The sequence below is a fragment of the Nycticebus coucang genome, chromosome 2 (genome assembly GCF_027406575.1).
Source record: "Nycticebus coucang isolate mNycCou1 chromosome 2, mNycCou1.pri, whole genome shotgun sequence".
NCBI classification, from domain to species: domain Eukaryota; kingdom Metazoa; phylum Chordata; class Mammalia; order Primates; family Lorisidae; genus Nycticebus; species Nycticebus coucang.
Genome location: NC_069781.1, coordinates 9,526,400 through 9,548,531, shown reverse-complemented (window position 1 = coordinate 9,548,531; position 22,132 = coordinate 9,526,400). Strand labels below are relative to the sequence as shown.

General features: G+C 51.6%; 1 protein-coding gene across 4 annotated transcripts; it reads left to right on the top strand.

Annotated features, from left to right (window-relative positions):
• The first annotated feature begins 1,749 nt into the window (after positions 1–1,749).
• On the top strand, positions 1,750–21,728 carry FPGS (folylpolyglutamate synthase). Of its 4 annotated transcripts, none has more exons than XM_053561273.1 (15): positions 1,750–2,004; positions 14,007–14,135; positions 14,222–14,275; positions 14,360–14,424; positions 15,868–16,006; positions 16,092–16,169; positions 16,259–16,320; positions 16,407–16,509; positions 16,776–16,853; positions 17,112–17,259; positions 17,342–17,431; positions 18,214–18,364; positions 18,509–18,584; positions 19,396–19,462; positions 20,841–21,728. In XM_053561273.1, exons 1-15 carry the CDS (start codon positions 1,882–1,884, stop codon positions 21,248–21,250), a joined length of 1,773 nt encoding a protein of 590 aa, XP_053417248.1. In that variant the 5' UTR covers positions 1,750–1,881; the 3' UTR covers positions 21,251–21,728. The 4 variants fall into 4 exon arrangements, with proteins under 4 accessions (XP_053417248.1, XP_053417240.1, XP_053417258.1 ...); XM_053561265.1 differs by lacking the exon at positions 1,750–2,004 and adding an exon at positions 11,490–12,108; XM_053561283.1 differs by lacking the exon at positions 1,750–2,004 and adding an exon at positions 11,493–12,108 and having other exon boundaries at positions 15,868–15,982.
• The last annotated feature ends 404 nt before the right edge of the window (positions 21,729–22,132 follow it).

The following is a 22,132-nucleotide window of genomic DNA, read 5'->3' as shown; positions in this document are numbered from 1 at the left end:
TTGAGCTAAAACGATCCACCCACTTCAGCTTCCTAGAGTGTTAGGATTACAGGCATGAGCCACCACACCCAGCCTTACTTAATATTTTTACTCATGGGCGGTGCCTGTGGCTCAGTCGGTAAGGCGCCGGCCCCATATACCGAGGGTGGCGGGTTCAAACCTGGCCCTGGCCAAATTGCAACCAAAAAATAGCCGGGCGTTGTGGCGGGCACCTGTAATCCAGGAGTTGGAGGTTGCTGTGAGCTGTGTGAGGCCACGGCACTCTACTGAGGGCCATAAAGTGAGACTCTGTCTCTACAAAAAAAAAAAAAAAAAAAAAAATATATATATATATATATATTTTTTTACTCATGCAATTAAATCATGTTTTATTTTATTTTTTGAGACAGTCTCACTTGTTGCCCTTGGTAGAGTGCTGTGGCATCATAGCTCACAGCAACCTCAAATTCCTGGGCTCAAGTAATTCTCTTGCCTCAGCCTCCCAAGTAGCTGGGACTACAGGCACCCACCACAACTCCTGGCTTTTGCTTTTTTTTTTTTTGTGCTGCAGTTGTCATTGTTTACAAGGCTTGGACCAGGTTTGAACCCACCAGCCATGGTGTATGTGGCTGATGCCACCTGAGCCACTGAGCTACGGCACCAAGCCACCTTGAATCATATATATATATTTTTGAAACAGAGTCTAAAGCTATCGCTGACAGCAACCTCCAACTCTTGGGCTTAAGCGATTCTCTTGCCTCAGCCTCCCAAGTAGCTGGGACTACAGGTGCCCGCCACAATGCCTGGCTATTTTTGTTGTTGTTGTTGCAATTGTCATTGTTGTTTTAGCTGGCCTGGGCAGGGTTTGAACCTGCCACCCTTGGTGTATGTGGCTGGTGCCCTGCCGACTGAGCTACAGGTGCCGCCCTTGAACCATATTTTAAATCAAGCAAATTTGGCCCTAAACCTGGAGCTGCTGGTCCCAAGCTCATCCCCACCACCCTCTTCACCAAAGTCCACCCTCGGAGGAACTGGTACTGGGTAGCTTCAGCCTCAGCCTTGGTGTCACATGGGTGCTGTGCCCCCTGTGGAGGAAGAGTGTGGCTCAGAGTAAAGGCTTCCAGAGAGCAGGGCCTTGGGGGGTGTGTTCATACTCCCAGCACCAGGGTAGTGCCTGAATGGGAGAGTCTCAGATACAGTGGAGTCAGTCAGCGAACAGATGAATGACCAGATGACCCAATGGAGGGTACACACTCGGAAGGCTTTCTCTGGCTGCCTGGGACATGCTGTTGATGCCACCTGCAGGCCAGGGATTGGTTTCTGCATCCTGACTTTTTGAGGAAATGGCTTGGTGAAACAAAGCCTCTTCCTTCAGTAGATATGGACTCCAGTCAAGGGCACCCTGTGCCCATGTGGTGCTCTGTGTCCACCCCCCACTCCCAGGATCCCAGCCTGGCAGGACAAGGGCAAAACAGGTCCTAACAGGGTAGGAGGGCTGGAAAGGAGGCCTGGTAACGCCAGTTCCCAGGTCCGGAAGTCTCCGGAATACATTCCCTCCCTGTCCCCTCCCATCCTGCTCAGCTCACCTTTAACCTCTACCCAGTTGTTATTTAACTTGTGGGGAGATTGAGTCCCAAACTCTGGAAGCCTCCCTGGCTCAAGAGTTCCCTGGGCTGATCCCAGGATGGGGGCAGGAACCTATCAGGTAAAACTAGACCTGTCCACGTGGGGGAGGTCTTAGAACTCTCCCAGTTCACGCTGCCCTCTCTGGCCCCTGGCCTGGCCAGACAGGAGGGCAACCCAGCTGCCGCTGGGGCAAAGCCGGCTTGATGGAAGTGTCCAAAACTGTGCACGTGTGCGTCACTTTGTGCCCTGCCCAGGGAGGGATCGGGAAACGGAGAGATGAAAGGTGCCAGGTCCCTGTCTACCTCCTGGTCAATGGCTGAGCAGTTGTGGTGGGAAGCAGCCATGGAGCAGCAGGGCCCACACGCACGACCTTTTGCAGCTAAAACGGGCTCTTTCCAGGTAGGAGAACTTGGTGACCTGAGGCAGGTGGCCTTGTCTAAGCCTTAGTTTCTTTTGTGCAATGGGTATAAATGTCCTTCAGGGACTCAAAGGTCATCAGCAATGACAATAGCCCCACACTTTGGAGGGACACAGGAGGGGCTTTTTCATCCATGAACCTTGCTCCAGATGTGGGAGGGCTTCAGGGCCTCTGAGGCTGCACTGCTCCACCCTCACTCTGTATGATTTGGGGAAATCCTGAAGGAGGGGTCTTTACAGGGGCTGAGCCCTGCACCCCAGGAGGCAGGGCCACTATTACTTGCATCTCTTAGCTCTGAAAGGTAAGGGGAGGAGGACGGCAGGACTTAGCAGTTTGGAGATGTCTGCACTCAGCTCTAGTGTGGGAGCTCTGGGTCCAATGCCTTCTCGTTCAGCCTCTTTGCAGCACTCTGAGTTGGGGGCCACTATGACCTTGCTTTATAGGCAGGAAACGGGGTTCAGTGAGGGGAGGCCAGCCAGCTGGGCAGTGCAGAGCCAGCCCCTGGACCTTCTGCCTTGCTGGGGGGCGGGGCACAGAGGGGAGCTGCAGGGTCCAGGGAGATCTGGACTCACACCCTGATGGCACACCAGGCAAGTGTCTTGGCCTCCCCAGGCCTCTGTTTCCTCCTCTGTGGGATGGGGACTACAGGGCAATGCAAGGACACAGCTCCTCCAGCACCCCAGACCCTTGCAACAGACAGAACCTTCTCCTAGACAACAGAGGCGGGTCCCCAGATGGCCAGGGTTAGGGAAGAGTGACCCCTTTTTTTTTTTTTGTAGAGACAGAGTCTCACTTTATGGCCCTTGGTAGAGTGCTGTGGCCTCACACAGCTCACAGCAACCTCCAACTCCTGGGCTTAAGCGATTCTCTTGCCTCAGCCTCCTGAGCAGCTGGGACTACAGGCGCCCGCCACAACGCCCGGCTATTGTTTGGTTGCAGTTTGGTCGGGGCTGGGTTTGAACCCGCCACCCTCGGTATATGGGGCCGGCGCCTTACCGACTGAGCCACAGGCGCCGCCCCAGAGTGACCCCTTTGAGGTCATCTAGGCCCCTTCACATTAGAAACTAGAAGACCCAAGAGAGATGAGGTTATTTGTCCAGAGCCACCTGGCAGGTCAATTTCGGAGCAAGGCCTCTGTCTCCTCACACTGGGGGAGAGACAATTGGGGGAATGTCCCCAGGGGCTGGCGGGTGATGGCATTTCACAGGGCTCCTTGCCAGCTGTGGGGACTCTCTCCAAGCCAGCTCAAGGCCAGGGTCCCAATAACTAGATGATCTCGGTCACCTCACAGGACACAGGCCAGGTGGGGACAGGGCCCAGGAGTAGCTTGGGGCCTGGCGTGGTGACTAAGCCACTTCTCCCAATAGGCCTCTGTTGCCTCCTCTGAGAAAGGGTCTCAGAACAGATCCTTCCTCACGGGGAGACATGAGGATTAATGAGATAAGAATCACATAAAGGTCTTAGTATAGTGCTGGTGTCTAGAAAGAATTCACGTTAACTGGTATGTAAGAAAAGCTGGCTCGGCGCCTGTAGCTCAGTAGTTTTGGCTCTGGCTACATGCACCAAGGCCGGCGGGTTCCAACCCAGCCCGGGGCCTGCTAAACAACAATGACAACTGCAGCAAAAAATAGCCGGGTGTTGTGGCAGGTGTCTGTAGTTCCAGCTACTGGGAGGCTGAGGCAAGAGAATCACTTAAGCCCAAGAGTCTGAGGTTGCTGTGAGCTGAGACATCATGGCACTCTACTGACGGTGACAAAGTGAGACTCTGTCTCAAAAAAAAGAAATCACATTTAGAATCCGAGAATATTGGGAGGCTGAGGAAGGAGGATCACTTGAGGCCAGGAAAAATCAGCCTGGGAAAGACCACATCTCTCATATCTCTATAAGAAATAAAAAAATTAATTGGGCATGGTGGCGTATGCCTGTAGTCCCAGCTGAAGCAGGAAGATTGCCTGAGCCCAGGAATTCCAGGTTTCAGTGAGCTATGATGATGCCGCTGCATCTCAAAAAAAAGGGGGGAGGTTGGGTGCAGTGGCTCATATCTGTAATCTTAGCACTCTGGGAGGCTGAGGCAGGAGGATCCCTTGAGCTCAGGAGTTTGAGAACAGCCTGAGCAAGAGTGAGACCCCGTCTCTACTAAAAATAGAAAAATTAGCTGGGTGTCGTTGTAGGCACCTATAGTCCCAGCTACTTGGAACTGAGGCAAGAGGATCCCTTGAACCCAGAAGTTTGAGGTTGTTGTGAGCTAGGCTAGTCTTGGCAACAGAGTGAGATTCTGTCTCTAAATAAATAAATATGTAAATAAATAATAAAATTAAATAAAATAGGGCGGCGCCTGTGGCTCAAAGGAGTAGGGCGCTGGCCCCATGTGCTGGAGGTGGTGGGTTCAAACCCAGCCCTGGCCCAAAACTGCCAAAATAACAACAACAACAACAAAATTAAATAAAATAGGCCTGGGGGGTGGGGGGGGGTGGCTCTTGCCTGTAATCCTAGTACTCTAGGAGGTGGGTGGATTGCTTGAGCTCAGTAGTTCCAGACAAGCCTAGCAAGAGCGAGACCCTGTCTTTAAAAATAGCTGGGTGTTGTGGCAGGCGCCTATAGTACCAGCTACTTGGGAGGCTGAAGCAAAAGAATCACTTGAGCCCAGCTCGGCACCCATAGTTCAGTGGTTAGGGTGCCAGCCATATACACTGGGACTAGCAGGTTTGAACCTACCCTGGGCCTGCTAAACAACAATTACAACTACAAACAAAAAAACGTCAGGCACTGTGGCAGGCGCCTGTAGTCCCAGCTACTTGGGAGGCTGAGGCAAGAGAATCACTTAAGCCCAAGAGTTTGAGGTTGCTGTGAGCTAGGATGTACTCTACTTAGGGCAACAGAGTAAATAAACAAATAATAAAATATTTATTTTAACGAAATGACATCTCACTGATCATATTGTCTCATTAACAGGTTTGTGCCTTTGACAGTCTTTTTATATTAGGATTCATAACATTCATTTTCTAAAAAGTATTTATTTTGAAATGATAACGCAATCACTTAGTTCTAACTGCAAAAAGTACAAAAGGGTGGATGGTGAAAACAATGTGGCAAGAGGGGAACATCTGAGCATAGTCCTGGAACAACCAGGAGTTGGTCATGTGAACTTTTGGGAAGGCAAGGAACAGCTTGTGCAAAGGGCTTGAGGTTCTGTTACATGTTCATTCTGATCCTGCTTCATCTCCTTGAGTAGCTTAGACTCTAGGCATACACTGGGGTCCTAGTAGGTATCTCAAATCTGCGGGTAGATATCCCTGTGGATCTGGGAGAGGGACTGGAGATACTTTAAAAGAGTGTGGTTAGCTACGTCTCTTGGGTACACGGTGGAGCGGAAGGGGAGGTCTTCTATACATTATTTCATAAGGACTAAAACCTGCTCTATATGGAGTACACCTTACTCTGAGAGTTACTAAGGGCAGGAGCTCTGTCTGCTTTCCACCGGTTTCATTAATAAGTTTGGTTAAAGTCTCTTTTAGGGTCTGGTTCATTCTTTCTACTTATTTCAAGCTTTGGGGCTGGTAGGCACAATGGAGGTTCCACTGTATACCTAGGGCTTCACTAATTGCTTGGGTCAAAGTAGAAACGAAAGCTGGCCCATTAACTGAGCCAATTGAAAGAGGTAGCCCATGTCTAGAAATAATCTCATTCAGATTTTGTGTCTCGGTGAACTTCAGTTGTGACTAAACAAGCAGTAGGCTCTGGCGTTGGGCGAGTGCAGCATTTAGCATCCAGTGACCTGTAGTCCCTTGAATGAAAGTCTCTACTGCGTGAGGGCTGTCAAAATCAAGTCCTGTCCCAGAGTCAATCTGTCTACCTCCCACATCAGCAGGGCTGTGGCTGCAATGGCTCATAAGTAGCCCGGCCACCCAGCAGCTACTGGGTCAAGGCACTTAGACTAACCACTGGCCATTTCCATGGTCTGAGAGCCTGTGTTAACACTCCTTTGGCAAGGCCTCTGGTTTCATGCACAAACAGGTGGAATGGCTTAGTGATGTCCAGTAAAGCAAAGGCTGGGGCTGTTACAAAGGCCTGCTTTTAGAGCTTTAACTACCTGATCCTCTTGGTTTGTACACAGGAGGGGCCCATCACCAGCAATGACAGCATACAGGGCTTTGTGATTTCAGAAAACCGCGGATCCATAAACGGCAGTAGCCCGCCGCTCCCAGGAATTCCTGGACTTACTATTTTGTTGTAGGATGATGGGCAGCCAGTGCAGGGGGGCTGAATTCTGCCCCTACTTGAGGAAAGTCTGCTTGTAGCTGTGCTAACAGTGCCAGGACTGCGGTTTCTGCTTCGGCCATGTTTCCATCAGTATTTAGGAGGAGGTGCTCTCCCAGTAAAGGAGTGGACAAATGTAACTGGTAGACAGGGGACTCAGGCATTAGGGTGGGCCCTGGGTCTAACACAATGTCACTTCCCTCTGGGGAGAATGAAATAGTAGCCCAGAATTTCTGGAGCAGGTCTTTGCCCATGAGGGGGTTAGGGCAATCTGGGATTACCAGAAACATATGGGTCATTTGCGTTCAATGTCAAGTGACTGGACACATCTGGGTGGTCCCAGTGGCTCCTTGGATGGGGATCTTTTCATCAGGTAAAACTCCCACTGGCTCCTGTAAAACAGACCACTCACCCCCCCTCCTCGTGTCCACCAGGAATTTAATTTAGTGGCCCCCAACTTTGGCTTGCACCATGGACTCTTGGGGGCCTAAAGGAAGAGAGCCCCGGCCCCTTCAATCCAAGTTGCTGCTTCTTTCAAGATCTTCCGTACGGGCTTACAGTGGGCACCAAGCTTCGGGCATTCACTTCTCCAATGGCCTGTTTGCAGTAGGCACACTGGTCTCTTTCTAGCTTCAATCAGCTTGGGCAAGGGAGTCTGGTTTTCTCCTGTCCCTGACTGGAACTTAGTTCCTTGTACTGCTTGCAATGCTGCCAATCTTAGCTTGTCTGCGTGCGGTTTTCTCTGCCACAGAAGTTTTGTGCTTTTGTGTTTTAGCATCTCTATTATCATAAACTTTTGAGGCAATTTCTAGCAGCTGGGAAACATTCATCCCAGCAAATCCTTCCAGCTTCTGTAATTTTTTCCTGATATCTGGGGCTGACTGAGAGATAAAGGCTAAGTTCACTGCCTTGGCATTTTCTGGAACCAAGGGGTCAAACAGGGTATAGATTCGGAAGGACTCTGAGTCACTCCAACTATGCCCCAGGTGACTCTGGGCCTTGGACCACCTCAGCTGTTTTTGATAAATTTACAGGTTTTTGGGTTACTGCCCATAGGCCAATTAAAAGAGACCAGTAAAAAGCTTCTAGAGCCTGGGATCCTGCTAAGGTATTGGAGTTCTAATCCTGCTGTTCTGCCAGAAAAGCTCTGTTAAACTGTCTTTGCCATTCCTCCCCAGTATCCCCATAACTGGCCAGGAAGGCTTTTCTTGCTTCTGTTTGAACCCTGTTCTGCTCCTTAGAGGTGAGAAGTGTCGAAAGAAGTTGTTGGAGGATAGCACCTGTGGCTCAAAGGGTTCAAACCCAGCCCCAGCCAAAAACTGAAAAAAAAGAAAAAGAAAAAGAAAAAAAAGTTGTTGGCAATCATCCCAAGTGGGACGGTGAGTCTGGAAAATGGATTAAATCAAGGAAATAAGAACCTGGGGCTCCTTTGAATAGGGTAGGTTTGGGGTTTTCCAATTGTACAAATCAGAGGTTGAAAAAAGGACATAGACAAGAAAGGATGCCTCTTCCTGCTTCCTCCCTGACAGGTGCCTCCCGAAGGGGGAGGATCTGGGCTTTTCCATTAGACTCAGGGTTCATGCGAGACTGAGACCGGAGGCGAGATGCTGGGGGTGAGACTTGGGGAGGGGAAGGCTCCAACAGGGGCACTGAGCGAGTTTCTCCCGTGGAGGAGACTGTGGGAGAAGATAGCCCTTTTTCATTGTGAGGAGGAGGCAAATCCTTTTCCCCTGATGGGGCAAGGACTGGTGGAGTCTGCTGACCCTTTCAGGGTTGGGGACAGGCGAGAAGGACTGCAGAATGAGATTTCACAGCGTATGCTCGCAACCAGGGAGGGGGATTATGGACCAAAATCAAATACTGGTCTATACAGCAGAATTGGTTTGCATGACCCGGTTTTCCCATGACCACTTGGTGTACTGCGGGCCAGGACAATCAGACAAGTGGTAGTGAGGAGTCAGAGTCAGTAAATCTGGGTTTGAGTCTTGGCTTTGCCACTTACCAGCTGTGCCACCCTGAATGAGTTGCTTAACCTCAAGGAGCTTTCATTTCTCCACCTGTAAAGTGCAGATAGTCTTTAATTCACACAGTTTTCATGAGATTGTAGATGATGCCAAACACAGGAATAAATGCTTATTTAATATATATGCTAACAAAACCCAGCTCACCTCAAAAAGGAAAAAAGACAAACATAAGGGAGGTTGGTTCAGGTAAAACTTGGAGGTGAGAGAGGCCAAGGCTAACTCTTGAAGTACTTGCCAGTTGGCAAGGGTGGATGAGTCAGGAAGTGGGCAGACACTGGGCCACAGTGGCCTTGTGGGCTTTTAGTAACTATGAGGGCATGAAGGGCAGGAGATTGGGCAGAACTCAGGAAGATCTGAGTTTAGAAAGACCATCAACACGGTGCCTTCACTGACCCCACTGTCTCTGTCCCTCCTTGGGCCTTGGACTACACCTCCACTTCCTTCTAATGAGGGACCCCCGATTGGGGTTTGCAAATATGTATATTCCTTTGTGAATTTCCTTCTTGAGTGTCCTCTTGTCCCTGGATGGGGTATTCTGTGAACAGAATCTTGTCTTCTGTTCCCAGGGTCTGGCACAGAGACAAATTCTCACCCGATGAACAAGTGAATGAATGTCATATTTCCTTTTTGGGAGGGTGGGGGTTAAAGGAGAGTCCCTTGGCTTCCTCCTGCCTGGCACCTGGTTCAACCTTCACATACACCTGCACATCTGCTAACGTGGCTGGACACTGGCCCATGTGTGGTTACCCTTGTTTTCTTCCTTCTCCAGACAACACCTTTGTTTCTATTGTTCTTCCCAGAGAGGGGGAACAGAATGTTTTAATGATGTTACCAGAAGGCCACCAGCAGTTCCTGTCCAGGTGTGTGAGGAAGGTGTCCTTGATTTTCTTTTTTTCCTCTATTTCCTTCTATGAATATCTGTGTCTTTTCAAGTAAAAAAATATTTATACAAAGAAGGTGAGTGGGCTGTAATGGAAACACAGATGGCTTTTAAACATGAGAAAGTACTCAGCCTCCTCCACAGTAAAACAAATGCAAATAATAACTATCCTAAGAATCCATTTTTACACCCATCTGACTGGCAAGGGTCAAAGCGGGCTCACAGTCAGTGTTGGTGAGTACATGAGGAAATGTTGACTCATGCCCTTCTGGAGTGGGGGAAACTGGTACCACCTCTTGGAAGGACAATGTGGCAATACCTACAAAAATGTTACGTGCAGATCACTTTGACCTGAGCATTGCACTTCTTGGAATTTATCAGATATGCTCACACATGGAAGAAATGACGAAGGTAAAATGTTACTCATTGCAGCATTGTTTATGAAGGCAAAATATTGGAAACAACTTTAAGGCTCATCAGCAGGAAACTGGCCTAAGACGTAGTAGTACTTCCCTGCCACAGAGCACTACTACACTACTGCACAGTGTCAAAAACAAATTAAGCCAGGTTCAGTGGCTCTGCCTATAATTCTAACACTTTGGGAGGCCAAGGTGAGAGGATCACTCGAGGCCAGGGATTCAAGACCAGCCTGGGCAACATAGCAAGATGCTGTCTCTACAAAAATTTAAAAAATTAATTGGGTGTAGTGGCATATGCTGTATTTCCAGCTACTTGGGAGGCTGAGGCAGGAGGATCTCTTGAGCCCAGAAATTAGAGGCTGCAGTGAGCTATGAAGATGCCACTGCACTCTGGCCGAGGCAATAGGTAGAGACCCCGTCTCAAAAAACAAGCAAAAAGATTTGACAATGCCCCCAGAAACAAACCAGTGGGATGGTTCTCACATGCCAGCATAGTCCCAAATAGGGTCTTCAATATAAAGGCATGTGGAGAATGTCCAACATATGGCTTGGCACCCGTAGTTCAGTGGTTAAGGGTGCCAGACACGTACACCTGGGGTGGCAGGTTCAAACCTGGCCTGGACAAGCTAAACAATGACAACTGCAAAAAAATAGCTGGGTGTTGTGGCGGGTGCCTGTAGTCCCACCTACTTGGGAGGCTGAGGCAAGAGAATCGCTTAAGCCCAAGAGTTTGAGGTTGCTGTGAGCTGTGATGCCACAACACTCTATTGAGTGTGACATAGTGAGACTCTGTCTCAAAAAAAAACAAAAAAAAAAAAACAAAGAAAATGTCTAACATAGACTTGCTATCTGTGAGTATAAAAGGGAATTAACACGTATTTATATTTGCTTGTAAATATAGAAAATATTTCTAGAAAGATCACAAGAAACTAGTCACTTCGATTGCTTTGTGGGAGGAAATTAGGATTTTGGGACTTGGACTCCCAGGAAATGAGGCTTTTTGCTATATACATTTTTTTTTCATTTTTTTCGAGACAGAGTCTCACTTTGTCACCCTCGGTTGAGTGCTGTGGTGTCATAGCTCACAGCAAACTCCAACTCTTGGGCTCAAGCAATTCTCTTGCCTCGGCGGCGCCTGTGGCTCAGTGAGTAGGGTGCCGGACCCATATACCGAGGGTGGCGGGTTCAAACCCGGCCCCGGCCAAACTGCAACAAAAAATAGCCGGGCGTTGTGGCGGGCGCCTGTGGTCCCAGCTACTCGGGAGGCTGAGGCAGGAGAATCGCCTGGGCCCTGGAGTTGGAGGTTGCTGTGAGCTGTGTGACGCCACGGCACTCTACCAAGGGCGATAAGGTGAGACTCTGTCTCTACAAAAAAAAAAAAAAATTCTCTTGCCTCAGCCTCCCAAGTAGCTGGGAGTACAGGTGCCCTCCACAACTCCCGGTCTCGCTCTAGCTCAGGATGCTCTTGAACCTGTGAGCTGAGGCTATCCACCTGCCTTGGCCTACCAAGTGCTGGGATTACAGGAAAGAAATCCGCGCCCGGCCCCCTTTTTTTTTTCTTGAGACAGTGACTCAGTCACCCTGGGTAGAGTGCTCTGGCGTCAGAGCTCACAGCAACCTCAAACTCTTGTCTCCAGAGTAGCTGGGACTACAGGCGAGCCCCACCACATCCAGCCAGTTTTTCTATTTTTATTATTATTTTTTTTTAGAGACAGAGTTTCACTTTATTGCCCTTGGTAGAGTGCCATGGCGTCATACAGCTCACAGCAACCTCCAACTCCTGGGCTTAGGCGATTCTCCTGCCTCAGCCTCCCGAGTAGCTGGGACTACAGGCGCCCGCCACAACGCCCAGCTATTTTTTTTGTTGCAGTTTGGCAGGGGCTGGGTTTGAACCCGCCACCCTCGGTATATGGGGCCGGCGCCCTGCTCACTGAGCCACAGGCACCGCCCGAGTTTTTCTATTTTTAGTAGAGATGGGGTCTCGCTCTTGCTCAGGCTGGTCTTGAACTCTTGAGCTCAAGGAACCCACCTGCCCCAGCCTCCCCAAGTGCTAGAATTATAGGTTGAGCCACAGCACCCAGCCAGAGACTAGCTATTTTGGGATGTGCGGACAGATCCTTGTGAGGATAAGAGTAGGTGTCCAAGAGAGAGGACTGCCCCGGGAGCTTGCCCCTCACAAACGTGGGCCCCCTGGAGCCCCTCACAAGGATGGCGCCGGCGGAAGGCGTGGTATTCTTATTGGTGCAGGAGAGAGCTTTGGGTGACGCTGATTGGCGTAGAGTGGGGGGCGCGCCGGAGAGGGGCGGGGCGCGTCGGGGCGGAGTATCTCCCGCGCTGGCCTAGCGCGCTGCTTTCCGCGACCGGACTATGTCGCAGGCGGGGAGCCACCTGCGTGCGGCTCTGTCCCTGGCAGCAGTTTCTGCGCGCGGTGCAAAGACCCGTGGCGCAGTGAGCCGGCGGTTGAGCGCGTGGCCGGTGCCGCAGGAGCCTAGTATGGAGTATCAGGTATCCGGCGGGCGGGTGGGAGGTCGTGCGATGACACGTGGGCCGGGCCTAAGCAGTGCAGCATCCGGGATCCGCCAGCTGAGAGGGTACCAGGAGCCCAGGACTCAGGGATTCAGGGGGCGGAAACATCCTGGAGTCAGAGGATGGGAACAGAGACCAGGAAGTTGGACCCAGGCTGCCGGATCTTGTTAATTCTGAGGCTTCTGTGTCTTGCATTAGAGAGGGATGGTGCAGTGGTCCAGAGGCTCAGCTCGGGTTCTAGAAGTTCAGTGACCCTGGAGTCCGAACAATCAGGGATGGAGGAGAGGGAAGGGATTCTGGAATTCAGACTCGAAAGATCTGTGACTATGGACCTGGGCGGTTAGAGTCTCCAGGATTCAGAAGATTGGGGAGCTAGGTGCCTGGATGTTGAGCAGGAATCAAGGAAGGTCCCCAACATCTGGAAAACAGAAAATTTCTCCTGGCGTTGTGCCAGGGGCTAGTTGCCAGAGGCCTGAACCTGATGCCAGCCAGACTGGTGACACCGGTTTGAGGGGGTGGGGCCTTCAACAGACCATTAGTCCCTGAGGACAAGAGACACAAAATCTGAGGCCTGAAGGGTAATCAACAGCACCCTGGCTCTCAGCCCCAGTGCAGACTCGTACATACCTGCCTTGCTGGCTGGGTTACCATCCTTCCTCCCTGCATGCCTTCTCTTCCCTCACCTATTTGCTTCAAGCAGCAATTCTCTGGGTCAGAATGTGGAACCCCAGAGACCTAAGGTTTGGGTGTGGAAGCTTGCAGGAATTCTGGCATTTGTTTTTTTTCTTTCTTTCTTTCTTTTTTTTGAGACGGTCCTCTGTTACCCTGAGTAGAGTGTAGTGGCATCATCATAGCTCACTGTAGTCTCAAATTCCTGGGCTCATGTGATCCTCCTGCCTCAGCCTCCTAAGTAGCTGAGACTACAGGTGCACAATTGGCTAATTTTTCTATTTTTAGTAGAGATGGTGGTCTCACTGTTGCCCAGGCTGGTCTCAAACTCCTGACCCCAAGCAATCGTTCCTCCTTGTTCTCTGAGAGTGCTAGATTGCAGACTTGAGCCACCTTGGCTTCAGTAATTCCGGAATTCTAATATCCCAGTCTTCTGTTTTGAGGTTTTGGCCCCACCCCAGTGGGGTTCCGATACAGTGGTGGACCCCATTGGAGAAAGTGAAAGCAAAGGTCCCAGGGTGAAGCCTGGGGAGCCAGAGCAGGAAACAAGGCTAGCTCCGTTAGGCATGCCTCTTTCTTTGCTTGGCACACCCTGGGTGGGGCTGAATTGCTTTAGGCTTCCATCTTTGCCAGAGCTGGAAGAATGCCACTTCTCCTTGTTTCTTTTCTTTTCTTTTTTTTTTGTAGAGACAGAGTTTCACTTTATTCCCCTCGGTAGAGTGCCGTGGTGTCACACAGCTTACAGCAACCTCCAACTCCTGGGCTTAGGCGATTCTCCTGCCTCAGCCTCCCGAGTAGCTGGGAGAACGCCCGGCTATTTTTTTGTTGCAGTTTGGCTGGGCTGGGTTTGAACTCACCACCCTCGGTATGTGGGGCCGGCGCCCTGCTCACTGAGCCACAGGTGCCACCCTTTTTTTTTTTTTTCTCCTGCCTCAGCCTCCCAAGTAGCTGGGACTACAGGCTATTTTTTGGTTGCAGTTTGGCTGGGGCCGGGTTTGAACCCGTCACCCTCGGTATATGGGGCCAGCGCCCCACCAACTAAGCCACAGGCGCTGCCCTTCTCCTTGTTTCTTAATTTATAGAATGGGCCAATGGGGCTGGCACAGCAAGCCTGGTATCAGCCCTGTTTCCCTGGCTTGGCCACTGCTAGGCTGAGTATCTCTGTCCCTGTGGACCCTAACTTACTATTTGGGGACTGTGGTTTCCAGGATGCTGTGCGCATGCTCAATACCCTGCAGACCAATGCTGGCTACCTGGAGCAGGTGAAGCGCCAACGGGGAGACCCCCAGACACAGCTTGAAGCCATGGAGCTGTACCTGGCACGGAGTGGGTTGCAGGTAGTATAGGGAGGGCCTGCGATCACTCCCCACCCCATCTGTCTGTGAATCTTAGCTGAGATGAGGACCTTGTCTGTCTGTCCCAGGTGGAGGACTTGGACCAGCTGAACATCATCCATGTCACTGGGACCAAGGGGAAGGTGAGGGGCAGGACTCAGATGTAGGGGATCCATTTTAGTGGGCTGATGGGTGGGGCCTGCCCAGACAATACCTTTTCTTTCAAGGGTTCCACCTGTGCCTTCACTGAATGCATCCTCCGAAGCTATGGCCTGAAGACGGGATTCTTTAGGTACTGAGTGATGTGGTGTCCCTGTCCCTATGGACCCTGGGGAGCTATGGAACCAACCATTGCTGACTCCTAGGAGGTCAGCTTCATGTCCTTCTGGGCAGCATTTATTCATTCAGTAAACATTCAATTAGCACCTAATATATTGGCCCAAATTTACGGCAATTCTTGATTTTCATAAGGAAAAAAGTTGTGGGGGGGCAGCAACTCAGCAACTTGAATATGTAAACTGCATACATAGCTGGAATAGTCAGATGTCTTTTCAATAATTTAAATTCCACCAACGTCACATAGAAATATTTATCAATTAAGATGTTTTTACAGTAAGGAGCAGAAAACTGGCTTATAATGGTTTAAATCATAGGGGTGTTTGGGACATCCACAGCAAGGCTTCCAAGGTAGGCTACCATCACCACCCCCTTCCACTCCATCATCTTCAGCTGCAGCTTGGCCCTGGAGGCACTGCCCCCTCTTGGTCCCATTCAAACATCTAGACTTACACAAGAGGATGGCAAAGCAGGATCTGAGTCATTCTTCCCTGTGCCTCTCCTAAGCCAGGCACCAATGAAGCAATGGAATTAATCTGACGGTTACTTCCTCAGGATTTGTCCCTTGAGGGTGAGGCATTTAAGACTTTTGCCTCTTTTTCTGTTACCAGTTCCATCAGGGCACCTCTGTAAGCATGTGGATGTCCCAAACATCCCTATCATTTAAACCAGCTGACTAAGGTCATTCAGGTTGATATGTTTTCCTTAAACAGTTCTTTGTTCAAAATAAAGAAATAGAAGGACTCATAATCCCACGGGGTCTTTCCGGATTCAAACACGAGGCACTAATCTGTCTTCTAAAATAACCCCTTGGGTAAAACCTGTAGCTTTGACTCACCCAGACAGCCTTGTTGCCCAGTCTGGGGACGCAACTTGGTGCAGGCCTTGTGCCTGAGGGTTAAACAGTAGACAACAGGGTAGGTAGGTGTTAGCAGAGTGACTGACTGGGGGAGGGACAGGGAGAGACTGGGACTGTGGGAGCCCAGAGAACTGAAAGACCTTTATCCTCTCTGCAGGAGGGGCTGTCTTAGTTGAGACTTGCGCAGTGAGAAGGGTGAGCAGTGAAGAGAGAGGAGAAGGGCAAGTTTAAAGGCCTGGAATTAGGCCTTTAAAGAGCTGGAGGGGCAACAAATAGTCTGGGGCATCTGGGACACCAGGAATGAGCTGAGGGACACAGGAGAGGTGAGGCACAGAGCCCAGTGGCATCAACCTCTGCAGGGCCTGGGAGGCCATGGTAAGGAGCTGGCATTCTCTCGAAGGCATTGGGGAGCAACAGAAGGTTTCCAGTAGGGGAGTAACATGATCAGGCTTGTGTTTCCAAAAGACAAACCTCCCCACAGGACAGGGGTAGGTGGGGGGCATGGGAAGGGAGTTCTGATGACCCCAGGTCTCCCGGCAGCTCTCCCCACCTGGTGCAGGTGCGTGAGCGGATCCGCATCAACGGGCAGCCCATCAGTCCTGAGCTCTTCACCAAGTACTTCTGGCGTCTCTACCACCAGCTGGAGGAGACCAAGGTGCCCCGTGCGGGAGGGCTGCAGGTGGGCAGGGTAAGGGGTGCACCCCCCAGAGCAGGGCAGCAGGGGTTGCAGGGACTTGGGGCTCTGACACACTCCTGTGCCACAGGACAGCAGCCGTGTCTCCATGCCTCCCTACTTCCGCTTCCTCACGCTCATGGCCTTCCACATCTTCCTCCAAGAAAAGGTACATGCCCACTCCCCAGATCCCTGTATCTGAGGGCTCTCTGCTCCCTGTGGCATCTGGGCACTCCAATGCCCTTTGGTCTTCGGCAGGTAGACCTGGCAGTGGTGGAGGTGGGCATCGGTGGGGCTTATGACTGCACCAACATCATCAGGTAAAGGCAGCTTCTAAAGGGGGTGGGGGGTGAGAGCTGCCTGGTGGCTCAGGGTGGGGCCCTCATGGCTTTTCCATCTTCTGCAGGAAGCCTGTGGTGTGTGGAGTCTCCTCTCTTGGCATCGACCACACCAGCCTTCTGGGGGACACAATGGAGAAGATTGCATGGCAGAAAGGGGGGATCTTTAAGGTGACCAGGCAGGCTGGGGGAGGGGAAGTACATGGAAGGCCTGGGCCTGAGTAGGCCCAGGGAAGCAGGGTTGGGGCAGATCACTTTGTGTCCTGATTCAAGATGAGGTTCTGGGTGCCAGTGAGCTCTGGGTTCTTAACTAGCTCTAATGTGTGCAACTGGAGAGAATTGAACCTTCTCTCTAGCCTCAAGCTCCCCAGTGGAACACGAGGGATGAGAAGCTCAGGGGATACTAGACAGCCGCTGTCTCTCCCTATTCCCTGCAGCAAGGTGTCCCTGCTTTTACTGTACTCCAGCCCGAAGGTCCCCTGGCAGTGCTGAGGGATCGAGCCCAGCAGATCTCAGTGAGTCTGGTTGGAATGGGCAGGGCAGTCTGGGTGGATGGGTGTGGGTGTCTATCCGGACTGGGGATGTCCTTTCTCCTTTTGGGTCTCAATCTGTGCTGTGTTACATAGCTGGAACACATCTCAGTTCTGGGAACAGGGCTTGGTGGCTTCTGGTTGGTAGAGGGAGATGGGAGGGCTTGTGGGATCGGGGGGGCCTCTCCTGGCCCTAGTGGTGGCAGCAGCTCTGCTGACCAGCTGCCGCCTATCTCTCCAAAGTGTCCTCTCTACCTGTGCCCACCACTGGAAGCCCTGGAGGAAGGGGGGCCACTGCTGACGCTGGGCCTGGAGGGAGAGCACCAGCGGACCAATGCTGCCTTGGCCTTGCAGCTGGCCCACTGTTGGCTGCAGCAGCAGGACCGCCAGTGTGAGTGGGCAGAGGGGTGGGAGGTGCATGTGGAGCCTGCCTCAGGGGGTCCTGAGCACACTTGTTCTCATGCACCCCATAGGTGCTGGGGATCTGAAGGTGTCCAGGCCCAGCCTCCTGAGGCAGCTGCCCTTGGCACCGACATTCCAGCTCACATCCCACATGCGGCTCGGTGAGTTGGACCTTCCTGCCCAGCTAGGACCACTGCTTGTGTTTTTGTTCATTCAGATGTTTCTTTTGGTTTCCTGTTTGGAAGGTGGGGCAATCTGAGGTGGTGCCTAAGAGAAAGGCATTCTGAAGTCAGTAAAAGTCCCTGACCTTGAGTTCACAAATTCTGTCAGAGCCTTAGTTTCCTCATGTGCCAAATGGGATGATGATAGGACCCACTGCTGTGGGCTGTTGTGGGGATCCAGTGAGATGACATCACTAAGGCACTGTGCCAGAGCCTGGTGATATGGGATAGTGTCCAGCTAGTGGTAGCTGCTATCACTGTCACTTTTGTCATCAGATCATGAAGTTCTTAAGGATGGTAATACAATCATCTGCTTCTTGCCTTCCCCAAAGCTTTCAGCATATACTGGGTGCTCATGCTGTTAATGGCACACCCACTGTATGCCAGGTCCAGTGTCAGGGGCTAGTGACACAGTCCTGAAGCCAGACAACTCAGATCACATCCTGGCTCCAGAACTCACTTGCTCTGTGAGTTAAGGGATCTCTGGCTGTTAAGTGGAAATAATCTATGATAGCAGCCCCCTCTCAGGGGTGCCTGTTAGATTCTATGGGATGAGGCAGCGGAAGAGCCAAACCTAGTGCCTGGTGCTAGTAAGAGGCTCTGGGGCTTCAGAAGGCACTGCGGGGAGAGCCGGTCGGGTGAGCAGACTTCAGGACTTGGGTGGGAGAGCAGCCAGGAGGGCTTCCTGGAGGATTGCTTTGAGTCCTTTCCCAACCGCCCAGGGCTTCGGAACACGGAGTGGCTGGGCCGGACGCAGGTGCTGCGGCGCGGGCCAGTCACCTGGTACCTGGACGGCGCGCACACCTCCAGCAGCATTCAGGCCTGTGTGCGCTGGTTCCGCCAGGCGCTGCAGGGCGGCGAGAGGCAGAGCTGGTGAGCTAGTAGGACTGGGTTGGGGGCGGGTCCGGTGGAGGTGGGGACTCGGGAGGGGCGGGGCCCGGGGAAAGGGGCGGGTTCTGGGAGAAGGGTTGGAGCGGGAGGCGCCACGGTCTGACCCCCACCCTGCCCCTGGCACAGTGGGCCGGAAGTGCGTGTCTTGCTTTTCAACTCCACCGGGGACCGGGACTCCGCAGCCCTGCTGAAGCTGCTGCAGGTGAGGGGCCGACTTGGAGGTGGGCGGCAGATAGCCCAGCAGCCCTGGTTCTGGCTGTGTGACCCTACTCCCCCAGCCCCCACTCCGGGGGTGCCTCAGTTTTCTCAACTGTGAAACAGTGCTGATCCCCTCTCCCTTAAATTGTCCTGAAGATTAAATGTGAAAGCATCGGACACTCAGAGGAGTATACTTATAGGTCGTTATCTTCATCCTCCTGCCTGGGTAGACCATGTAGTGGTTAAAGGTGAACACATCAGATTCTCCGCTATGCTCCCTTAGCCTCTAGAAGCAGGATGAAAGATGGCTTTTCCCTGAGCCTTGGTTTGCCTCTCAGTAAAATAGGGTACCTGCTTTTCAAGTTTGATTTAAGAATTCACTGGGCTATAAAGCATGTAGAGACCCTTCTCTGCTTGGGGAAACTGAGGCTAAAGTGCCTCCTAGGAGTCATGTCCCATTTCACAGACCAGGAGGCTGAGGCTGTTTGTATCTAAAACCTCTCCTATTCGTGTCAGGTCTTTTCTCCAGCCTGGATTTGGGGCTGGCTCACTAGCTAGGTGACCTTAAGCAAGTACCCCCGTCCCCCCACCCCTGCCCCGGGCTTTTGTTGCCCCATCTGTACATGTACACTAGGCTGTGCCTCTGCTCCCCAGGCCACATGCCAGGCCGGGCCAGGTATATTGGGCAGATGCGGGGGGACTGAAGTGCCATGGCTAAGTTTATGTGGTATCTAGGTCATAGTGGGGGGCCATGTGGAAGTCAGGGGGCATTCTCTCAGGTGTCTGACACCCAGTCTTTCCCATTGACCTTCTAGCCCTGCCAGTTTGACTATGCTGTCTTCTGCCCCAACCTGACAGAGGTATCATCCACAGGCAGTGCAGGTGAGAGGTGACAGGCATGGTCACTGGATGTGGACAGGGGGTGGAAGGTCCTGAGGTGGACTGCTCTGTTGGTAATAGTGGGGGCTTTTGAACTGGAAGTCTGGAGTAGGAGGTAGATTTGATCGTACAACTAAACTCTGGTGTATTTTGAATGTTGTACTATAGTTGCAATACTAAAAAAAGAGTTACCAAGGGAACATTTTTCAAAATGCAGGTTACATAGCCCATTGATGGTTATTGAAATCAGTTTAGTGGATCTCAACCAGCATTTTTTATTTCATTTTGTTTATTTTAAATTTTATTATTTATTTATTTATTTATTTAGAGACAGAGTCTCACTCTGTCTCCTGTGTAGAGTGCTGTGGCATTATCATATCTCACAGCAATCTCATACTCTTGGGCTTCATTAGACTCTTGCCTCAGTCTCCCGAGTAGCTGGTACTACAGGCGCCCATCTCAACACCTGGCTATTTTTTAGAGATAGGGTCTTACTTTTGCTCAGGCTGGTTTCAAACTCCTGAGCTCAGGCAGTCCATCCACCTCGGCCTCTCACAGTGCTGGAATTATAAGTGTGAGCCACTGCACCTGGCCAGCATTTTTTATTTTAAATGATAGCATAGAAGATAGTTGTGTACTGCATGAAATAAGGGTAGGTACAGCTTTGTGAAGACTCTTCTGCTCCAGGAATATACAGGGGTGTCCAGAAGGTATCCAGCCATGTTATGTGAAAAAAATAGATACACATGGCTGATGCTTTTCGGACAGCCCTTGTATATATGCATATGAGGACTGGGTTGCAATATAAAATGTATTTTTACTGTGCATCATGTTTTTTTTTTTTTTTTGGTTGCAGTTCAGCCGGGGCCGGGTTTGAACCCGCCACCCTCGGTATATGGGGCCGGTGCCTTACCGACTGAGCCATAGGCGCCGCCCAATGTGCATCATGTTTTTAAAAAGTTTAGAATAGTGTAAAATAATACAGCTGTTCAGGCCTGATATCAGAGTGGGGAAGAGTTCTGGAATCTGCATTTTTAACCAGCTTCCCAAGAAAAACTTATACCCACCTGGTGGTGGGCCTCCACTGTATGCCCACTTTACAGATAGACACAGTGAGGCCAGGGTGGGGAAATGGTGCTTAGAGGGCAAGTGCTTTGGGGCTAGACTGCCTGGTTCTGCCTCTCATCACTCTGGGCAAGTCACCGAACCCGTGTGAGCCTGTTTCTTCATAGTGCCCCCGTAAGAAGTCACTAGCAGAGTCCACTGACATGTGTTTAAGGGTCTGGCACTAAGCAAGTGTTCACGGTGTAACTGCCCCATTCTTTATCTCTGTCCCCCATTCTCTGTCCCCTTCACTGACATGGGACTCTGTGCCTAACAGACCAGCAGAACTTCACAGTGACACTGGACCAGGTGATACTTCGCTGCCTAGAACACCAGCAACACTGGAACCACCTGGATGAGGAGCAGGCCAGCCCAGACCTCTGGAGCACCCCAGCCTTGGAGCCTGGTGGGCCTGCACCTCTGCTGCTGGCGCCTCACCCACCCCACAGCTGCAGCACCAGCTCTCTTGTCTTCAGCTGCATCTCCCACGCCTTGCAGTGGATCAGCCAAGGCCGGGACCCTGTCTTTCAGCACCCCAACCCCCCAAGGGGCCTCCTTGCCCACCCTGTGGCAGGTAGTGGGGCCAGTGTACTCCGTGAAGCTGCTGCCATCCATGTGCTGGTCACAGGCAGCCTGCACCTGGTGGGTGGTGTCCTGAAGCTGCTGGAACCCTCCCTGTCCCAGTAGCCAAGGCTGAGGGGTTGGAGGTGGGAGCCTCCTGCACCTGCCCTGCGTGCTCTCCATGAACTCACATCCTAGGTGCCTTTTGTTTTCTGCTTTACTGACTCTGTCTTGACTGGCCCAGGGTCCCAGGCTCTGGGTGGCAGAATAGAGGGCTGGGAGAGGATTTCCTCTGTCTTTGAGGCTCTGTGCCTTGGCTTCTCCCTCCTGGCTGAGACAGCCAAGAGATTCCCAGGTCTCTCAATCTAGAGTAGGCCTGACCACTGGCCTGTGGCCGAAACCCTGCCTGCCTCCTGGCTCAGGCCCAGGTTGCCGTGTGAGCCACCTGGCCAGGCCCTGGGTCCTGCTGGGTGCTGGGCAATAGATTCCTCCTCCCACTGCCTTCTGAGAAAGGTGAGGGCCCTTGCCAGGGGCCACCTAGGGACAGAGGGTGGCTGGAATAGATTAAAACTGTTAATTTTTTTAAAGAAATGGCAAAACCTTTGACTGACTCTAGACCTCTAACTCCTTCAGTAAATAGCAGGGGGTAGGGCTACAGCTGGTAAACTGATTGTGTAAAGGGAGCCTGGAGTGTGACAGGTCCCTTCCTCCCTAGAGCCTCAGGTGGCCTGTCTGGGTCATGAAAAGAACAGACTGATGCCCTCTGATAACATACCAGGCACTGCTTGGCAGAGCTTCTTGCAGAAAACTTGTGATAGAAAATTATTCATATTTTATAGATGAGGGCTTCAAGAAACCAGGGACCTGTCTGTAATCACACAGCCAGTAAATGGCAGGTCCAAGATTTGAACTCAGCTGTTGAGGGCCTATGTCCAGAAGCCCAGAGCAGGAGTGAGGAGGAGCCTCCTAGGTCTAGTTTCTCACACCTGAGCCCAGGGATATGCTGCC